The 8,774-nt window shown below is 40.1% G+C and overlaps 1 protein-coding gene across 30 annotated transcripts in view; it reads right to left on the bottom strand.

The window, feature by feature from the left end:
- Positions 1-1,636: 1,636 nt before the first annotated feature.
- The window catches only part of TMCC1 (transmembrane and coiled-coil domain family 1), a 261,462-nt gene continuing 254,324 nt past the window's right edge, over positions 1,637-8,774 (bottom strand). For all 30 annotated transcript variants that reach the window (XM_074404129.1, XM_074404117.1, XM_074404122.1 and 27 more), the window contains 2 exons: positions 8,346-8,481; positions 1,637-5,746 (listed from right to left, as the gene is read on the bottom strand). In XM_074404129.1, the coding sequence (XP_074260230.1) occupies positions 5,432-5,746; positions 8,346-8,481 (451 nt within the window). In that variant the 3' untranslated portion in view covers positions 1,637-5,431. The remainder of the gene's footprint in view (positions 5,747-8,345; positions 8,482-8,774) is intronic.

Raw genomic sequence — 8,774 nt, 5'->3', positions numbered from 1 at the left:
AAGAATGAAAGTGCTGCTTAACCACTGTTCCTCCCTTTCCCTTTCCAGAATAACTGGGGACAGTTTAATGCAAAGTTTTTATACATCCGCATGTATATATTTATACAAATATACATATTTCTCAACATAAATGGGAGACTATATTGCTCTACAATTGTTTTCTTAAATCTTAATGCACTGGTTATACAGGAGGCTGAACAATTTTCTGGTATGCTTGTTGGTCATTTATTTCTGTGAGCTCTCTGTTCATACCCAATGCCTGTCTTTTCTATTGGGCTGTTACCAATAGAAAAGATGATAATTGATTTGTACTCTTATTGTGGACACTCATCTTTTGTTACATATGTTACATGGACCTATTTTCCATTGCATTAATTTACTATTTCCTGACATTAATTTTGGGCAAGCCATTTAACCCAAGCTTCAGTGTCCTTACCTAGACAATCAGGATATCTGCTGCATAAGACTGCAGGAAGAATTGACTGATAAAAACAGAACGATGCCTGGCACTCAGTAAGTATTCAAACGTTAGCTATTCTTCACTACAGACTTGGGGTTACAAGTTGGCTAAATGTTTAGTGTGGCCCACAGGATTTAAATATATTTGAACCCTTGAAGTGAAGCATGCATTTTCTAGGTGGCCATACCTTTCTCTGCCCCGACAATCTGTTTTCTACACCACAGCTTCTCAGATTTATGTCATCTGCCTTCTCTCCGAAGTTTTCTTTTTTCGAGACAGGGTCTCGCTCTGACACTTAGACTAGAGTGCAGTGGTACAATCATAGCTCACTGTGATCTCAAACTCCTGGGCTCAAGTGATGCTACTACCTCAGCCTCCCATGTAGCTGGGACTACAGGCGAGTGCCACCACGCCCAACTAAATTTATTTTTTGTAGAGATGGGGTCTCACTATGTTGCCCAGGTTGGTATCAAACTCCTGACCTCCAGTAATCCTCCAACCCTGGCCTCCCAAAGTACTGGGATTACAGGTGTGGGAACCATTATGCTCAGTTTTTACTGGCATTCAGTAAGTCTCCAAAGTTTTTAATGGATAAAAATAAAGCAGGCTTTGAAATTATGTGTTGCCTATTATCGTGGCAGCTCTATGTGTCCTTTATGCACTGCACAACTCCTGGATGTTGTTCACAGTATATCACACTTCTGAAGCCCCCTGGGGTTGGGCAATATACAACCTACACATCTGTACATGGCAACCTGGCCCATATTTTAAGAAGTTTAAGTGAAATTTTCAAAGATTTCACAAGATGTATCCTTTGCTCTCACAGCATCCACCTGTAGGATCAAATTGGGTGGTGTGATATTACTAGTTTATAGATGGGACAAGAGGCACAGAGCTAACAAACCAGAAGTGGGGCTAAAGCTCTCAATGTTCAGACTGGGGCTGTGAAGGACTGAGTCATTATGTCTCTGCTTGGTATCTGGTCAAAGGCAAGTTTAGGACTTCAGGATTTCAAGAGGCCTTCCAGAGATCATCAGGAAAAAGTCCTAACAGAAATTACTACTTCTAAACAAAACCAACCACAGGTGGCATTAGTCTGGATAATAACTCATTACATGCATGTAAAACTCTTTACGTTAAATGTTTCAAAAATAAAGAGCAAAACAAACCCAAGTCTGACCACCAGGTTAACAGCTGAGGTCTTTATTTCAATTTGTATATACAGTAAAAGTGCTGCTGAGAACCTGCAGCGACCAGACAGAACATAAATTTAAATCTCTCTCAACAATTAGCAGCTTAAGATCTATCAACTACAGTGTTAACGTTCCACACGTTCACAAGTGTCATTTCTTTACGTTTCAATTCGTGCAAGTGAGTTTTTATTCTTACACATTTTTGATAAAACACACTTACAGTCTAGTAGTCAATCCCTACTGAGGATATCACCTAGCATACACAACACACAGACAGAAATGTTAACTCTTAGAGCCACATTCAAAATCCCAGGTTTCACTTGGGGTGGGTGTATGGGAACCATAATTTTGCCTGTGTCAGATTACAATAATGTTTGTTTTTGTTTTGGATGCATATTTTCCAAAGCTGAAAGACAGCTCCTTACTGGAACTCTCTCAGAACTCAGCATTTCATCTGACTGTACCTCAAAGGAACATGAAATCAAAAACAAAACCAAATGCAGTGAAGACCACATGAAAATACGCTCATTATCTGAATATGGCTAGTGAGGAAGGCTTGCTCCCAGTGTTTTTCTTGGCATCAGACTTTTACTCCATTTAGAACAGGGGAGAGAGAAGACCCCAGTCAGAAGTATAAAATTTAACCTACTTTTGCTTCTTAAGGAGCCAGTAGAGTGGAAAGCTTTCCTTACTAGGACATACTGAGTATACCAAGAAATGGAAATTGGAGCAGAAGTACCCTTCAATTATCATAAACAATGATTGGAGCAGACAGAAGTATCCTTAAATTATCATAAACAATGTAAAATGTGCATCCTACAACCTGAACAGTCACCCAGGCTAACACAGCCAGCTTCACTCACCCAGGTTAGGGGCATGGACAAATAATCCAGGAATGCTTCATTTTAAAGGGAATGAACATATTTTTTTTTTTTTTTTTTTAAGAGAGGAGCATTCAAATGAGGGGAAGTTTCCACCCAGAACAACTGTTAAACCATTAGAGCCAGGTTATAGAAGAGCTCTGAAAAGACAAAAGAACCCAAGAACAACCACAATGCAAAGAAACTCAAACCTAACAGGATGGGCAGCAAGAGGTACACGAAGGTATGAAAACAGATGCATGGTTACAAACAGCATTAAATGCACACAACTGCTGGGTATGGTGAATAATCAAGGTACAAGAGAGCTGGAAAGCCATCACTGCACCTGATTTGCACCGAAGGTCCTTCCTAAGAGTTTGAGAAAGGAAGAGAGAAAGTCAGCTTGGGACTGTTTGACTGGAGCTCAGGGGGCTTTCTATAGGTGAAAACCTTCCTTTGATAGAAACTGTCCCAGGGCAAATGGGAAAAGTTGCAATCCATCTATCACAGTGACTTCCAGTGCCCACAAAACTTAAGTCTTCAGGCAGTTTGGGGACTTAAAGGTTCTAGCTTAGAAAAACTGGTGGATTGCTGCTAGGGTATCCTTTAAATAACTTTGTGTGGGCTCTCTACTCTGAGCAATTACGCCAAAGTAGAAAGTAAGGGGAAACTGTTAGTTCAAAAGTTCAGTGTCCTTCGGGATCCCTGCCTAAAAAGTCACTGTGATATTTTTGGGCAAAGTTAACATTTTAAATATATAGGATTGGGGATAATTTGTTTTTGGTGTGAACATGAATTGGTTCTAATTATTTTTTTAAAAGAAAAAAATCACCCCTTTGGCCCTACGCTGGGTCCTAGTTTTAAGGGGGCAACAGAGCTAGCACATGTATTACAACCAACTGAGGTTGGAGTGAAGACTGGGTACCTGAGTTAAAATATCAAAGTAGTTATGGAAACAACATGCTGGCTCTGAGAATTCCAGCTTGCCAAAGCAAAAGGAGGCTGTCACCGTTACGTAAACTGTCCTTTCAGACAGGCAGGGCAATGCTAATCTAGTTCTGAAGGAATTTCCTGGTAGGGGAAACAGGCAAAGCATACTTTGCTACTCTTTTCAGGGCATCTTATATGTACTTCTTTGCACAGAATGAGGCCAAGAGGGAAGAGCATTTGTGTCCCAATACTACAAATAATATGGAAAGATTAACCAAGCTCTTTAGATAAACTCTAAATGTTCAAGTTCCACCAGGGTGATGGAAATGGTTATAGGATGGCGGAAGGCAGCTCATTTCATTTTTCTAAACCACCTATAAAAGTCCACTGAGCATAATTAGGTTAGGTTAACAAGTCAGTTTACATTAATAGGAAGCTGGCAACATTTTACACCCAAAACTTGGGTCCTTCTAATCTGACATTTCCTTCACTACTCTTTAGGAGAATCACCTTTGGTTGATTCTCTTAGGCAGACAGAATAAAGCTTTGAAATTAAGAATGCTGGGGCCAAAATGAAGACAGAGACTCCACAACACTTTGGTTTCATCAGTAATTAGGGGGTGTTAAAAAAAAAATAAATTAAGGAAACACAAGGACTTATTTATGACTTTTATAGTCTCAACCTTTCCTAAAGACAACCCTAGCCCAAGATCACTGGGTGAACATTTTCTTGGGGCAAAAAAAAAAAAAAATCCCTATCCTAGTACACTGGTTTGTGGAAACAGCCTCCCCCTCTCCTTGCACAACCCTTTCTTCTCCAACCAAGCCAAATCCATAAAACCGGGATGTGGGGATGTCCGGAAAACAGAAAGTAGCAGCAGCAGCAGCAGCAGCAGCAGCAGCAGCAGCAGCAGCAGCAGCAGCAGCAGCAGCAGCAGCAGCTAGGAGTTTAAACTGCATCTCAAAACAAGGGCGGCAGAGGGCAGCATTTACAGCAAGACTTTCTTACTCAGACTGTTTCAAGACAAAGGGAGCAGCACACTTAAATATCCACACATTTCTTCATTTAAAAACATCACTTCTTTATTTCAAAGGAAAATAAAAGACCCTCCCAACCCTGTCCAAAAAAACCCAATAATAATAATAACAATAATAAAAAATCCTATTAGAAACCATAAGGAAGCACTGAGAGTTTGAGTATTACATTCTTCAAGTATGCTGTTTGGATTTTTTATTTTTAGGTTGTTAACTATACACATATAAAAAAAACCCTTAAAAGTGCGGCCAAGGGATTTTGCTTAAAATTAAGTATTTAGAGGGCTACTTAAAAATACTGTAGTAGGACTGTGCAGTGATCCTTTGGGGGATGATGCTTTCACTTTTGTATCCTAGCAAAGGTTAAGGGGCAGGTTCAAAAGTGATCATACTTCCAAGGGTAGCTTAAGTGGCCAACTTGGGTGAGAAAGCCAGGGAGATCCATGTGTTCTTCCACGGACAAGGAAAATCCACCCTGAATCCAAAAATTCAGACATGGAATGTGGTAGGATTTCACAGTAAAGTTAGTCTGGGATGAGGAGAGGTGAGAACCCAGACAAGGCAGGGCATTAGGTTTAACTGGTTTGCCCTAATCAGGTTTCGCATCTTTTTAGTGGGTTTTAGTGCAGTCCTTCAAGCCATAATTTAGATTGCCCTTCAGTGTGCTCCAGATTGTTGGTTCATATTAAAGGACTGTTTAAGAGTTGCATCCCAAGGAAAATCATGCTACATAAAAATGATCCAAGATTTTCGCCCAAAAAACTTCTTGGATAAAATCTAAAAAATACTATTGCAATTGCGTCTCTTGAAGAAAAAAAACATTATTCTAAATGTAAACAGATTCACTCAACTCTTTTGTTGTTGTAGAAAACTTCGGAGTAGGTAAGTTGCTGTCTAACTCTCTGCTGCATGCACTCGCCAGAGGGTAGGGAATAATGCCTTCTGTGCCAGCATCATCTAGGAGATGAAAAGAACCGTTCCACATAGCTGAAGAGGGCGTCCCAGTGCTTCCAGAGAAAGGCAATGAAAACCACAAGGAATAAAGTGCTGAACGTCCTGTTGCGAGTCTTCATGAGGGGGACCACACAGTTGGCTACAGTGGAGACAAAGACCAAAAGGACCGCCATGACGGCCAGGAGGATGTTGATGAGTTTGCCTAGAAGGTTCCGGGCAGTGGCATTCTCCAGCCCTTCTAGCTGCACCACCTGCTGCTGCTGCTGCTGCAGCTCCATCTTGGAGATGCGAGTCTGGCATGCCTCCAGGGCCTCCTGCGGGCCAGAACAGGGAAGAGTTAAGCCTTCTTTTCACAAGTACTCTGAGATGCTGACATGGCCCCCGGGCAAGCCAGATGCATCTTGAGCAATGCCAATGATTTTATAAATATGCTGGAGCCTTGATAAAAGGTTAGATGGATAATTAACAATTCAAGTGACTATTAGTCCCCCAAATTGCCTTCCATTGCTTTTCTATGTGATGAGTCACAGGAAGCAGTGGCCACACTTAACATTTATTTAGTCTAGAACATTTTAATGACAAGACCACAAATACATGATTTCTCTTTTTTCATTGAAAAATTATTACTCTAAGTTTCACAGGACAAACATATTTGTTCAACATAAAAAAATTTCAAATAGGATAGTCTCTATTGACATTTCCTTCAATTCCAATCCCAGTCCCTGAGCTAATATTGTTTGTTTTGTGTTCACCCTTTTATCTGTGTTTAAGTGTATACATATTATGTGTCAAGGAAAATATATGGAATTATTTTTTTTATTTCCTATCTGTAAACTAAAAAAAAAAATCCTAAGCCCCCAAGCTGAATGAACAGACTCCCTCTTGGCCAAAGGGGACCCCAAAGAAACCTGAAAAAGTGAGTTCTTGGCAATGACGGGAAAGAGGCTGGACACGTCTCATATCCCCTCCCTTTTGGAATTTAGGCACAAATAACCAGCATTAAGGATAAAATAGAGATCATAAGACTGACAGAATGGACTCTTTATGGCAGTAAGATACCACATTATAAACTAGACCTAAGGCCATGCCAGACAAGGGTTAAGTCATACCCTACAAACCATAACATCTCATTAAATTAGTTTTAAAAAAATTAACCAGGTATTAATGTGGCATTCTTTCCAACCTGACTCAGGTATAGCATCATATGAAAGAGAGCAGACCCCATTAACTCAGGCATTTCTTTGTACTAACTTCAAGTCTTTACACAAAGCTTAACTCTTTCAACCAACTGCCAACTAAAAAATTCCTAAAACCCACCATGACTTGATAGCCCCTACTTAGAGATGTCCCACCATCTTGGGCCAAACCAATGTATACTTTCCATATGTGTTGATTCAGGATTTTACCTACAATTCCTGTCTCCCTGAAATGTATAAAGCCAAAGTGTAATCCAATTGCCTCAGGTGTACTTTCTCAGGACCTCTTGAGACTGTGTTCCCCAGGCCATGGTTACTTATACTGGCTCAGAACAAACCTCTTTAAAATATTTTACATGGCTTGGCTTTTCCAAACATGAATAGTATCATACTATAGGAACTGATTCACAACTTGCTTTTTTCATTCAACAGTGGGTCTTGGTGATCTCTCCATGTCAATATGCAGAATCTACCTTATTCTTTTTAACTGCTGCATAGCATTTTATGGTATGGCTAGGTTATGTCATAGTTTATGCAGCTAGTTCCCTCTTGAGGATCTTTAGGTTGTCTTCAACTTTTCTACTATAACAAAAATGCAGTGAACAGCCTTTGAACATGCTTCCTTACACACACTACCTGGTGTCTTCTAAGTCAAGCCAATCCCTGACATCAGTGGAAAGGAATCTCTGACCTGCCTTCTTGAAAACGGCACATTCTCCTTTTGGTTGATCCTCTGTAAAGAGGACATTATGCCTACACACTAGACCAAACATTAAAAATGTCTGTTCTCCTCAAGGCCATGGCCTTCGCCCATGAGTTTAAATTAATTCCACCAAAGTATTCAGGGGACAGAATCTATTTCCTTAGCTATGGTCCTTCAAAGTTGGTTGGAGCCCTGAGTTTTTCTGGTCCTGGTTTCAATGGGTCCTGGTTTCCTGGGATCTGAGGTAAGGCTTGGGCAACTTCAGACTGAAGTCAGCTAGAGAATGGACAGACAATGGATGCTGTCTAGTCCAGAAGATTCTTAGGGAAAAAAATAATTAAAACATAAACAGGGCCTGAAGAAGATGGCATCTGGGTAAATGATCTAGACAATTCCTTTGATTCTTTTAGGCTGTTGTAATACAAGTTTTCTGGCTCACTTCCCTTCTCTGAGAATAGCATCTTCCAAAATGCCTTCATATGAAACTACTAAGAACTGTTTCCTTAGAAATGTCTCCCTATAGAAATAAGAAAAAATTAAATATCTACTTCCTCATAGAATAAAACAGACAAACTATTAGCCTTAATTAAACATTACTGCCTCATGGGTTATTCTTGCAAACTGTCTGGTAATATGCCTATATGAGATTTGGATTTGGCAGCTGGGATAAAAGCCCCCTTTCCCACAGAAGGAGAAGACAAGGGCAAAATGGCCCTAACATTTGTCAGAGATGCTTTTGAAGCAGTAATGGACAAACAGGATGCAGTTGGTTTACCATACACTGAGACTACTGTGATCCTAAGAAACATTTCCCCAGTGCCAAGCAGGCATATCAACCCAAAATGGTATAAACTTGAGAAATGCACATCAATCATTTTAAGAGTAGGTGTACTCTTATATGATTAGTATAAAAGCTTTCTTTGTACTCTACCTTCTCATCTTTTTTCCTTCCTCTATTTTTTTTCTTTCTAACCCTACTCTATTTTGCATTTACACCTTTTCCTTCATACTAACCTGGATGTCCCGAGCCCGTTCATAGGACTGATATGCGATTTTTTCTTCCATGCTTGCTAATTCCTGCTTCAAGTTCAAGATTTCATTCTGGTGGAGCTCTGTTAGGTCATTTAGCTGTTCTTCTAATCGTTCACATCTAAGGAGAAAAGATTGGAATTTTACGCATTCTGTGAATATCTTTCCTGGTATTTACATCCAATCCCTAAAACCCATTCTGCAAAGGGAGAAAATAAAAGCACAAAGAAATTGCGGGGCCTGGGTTAACAGGGTGTGCCAGTGGGTACAGCTTTTAGTCTCTAGAAAAGATAGCTTGTTTCAGAGCCAAATCACACAGCAACATGGCTTTTCCACAACCTTTTCTATGCACAGTATTGCAGCGATGCCAGCAGCCCTGATTAACTGAGCATAACCATAATACTGAGGCAGTTG

This window comes from Saimiri boliviensis, chromosome 8, assembly GCF_048565385.1.
Source record: "Saimiri boliviensis isolate mSaiBol1 chromosome 8, mSaiBol1.pri, whole genome shotgun sequence".
In the NCBI taxonomy this organism is placed as follows: Eukaryota; Metazoa; Chordata; class Mammalia; order Primates; family Cebidae; genus Saimiri; species Saimiri boliviensis.
The sequence above is the reverse complement of the archived record's forward strand: the minus strand, read 5'-3'. Positions and strand labels throughout refer to the sequence as shown.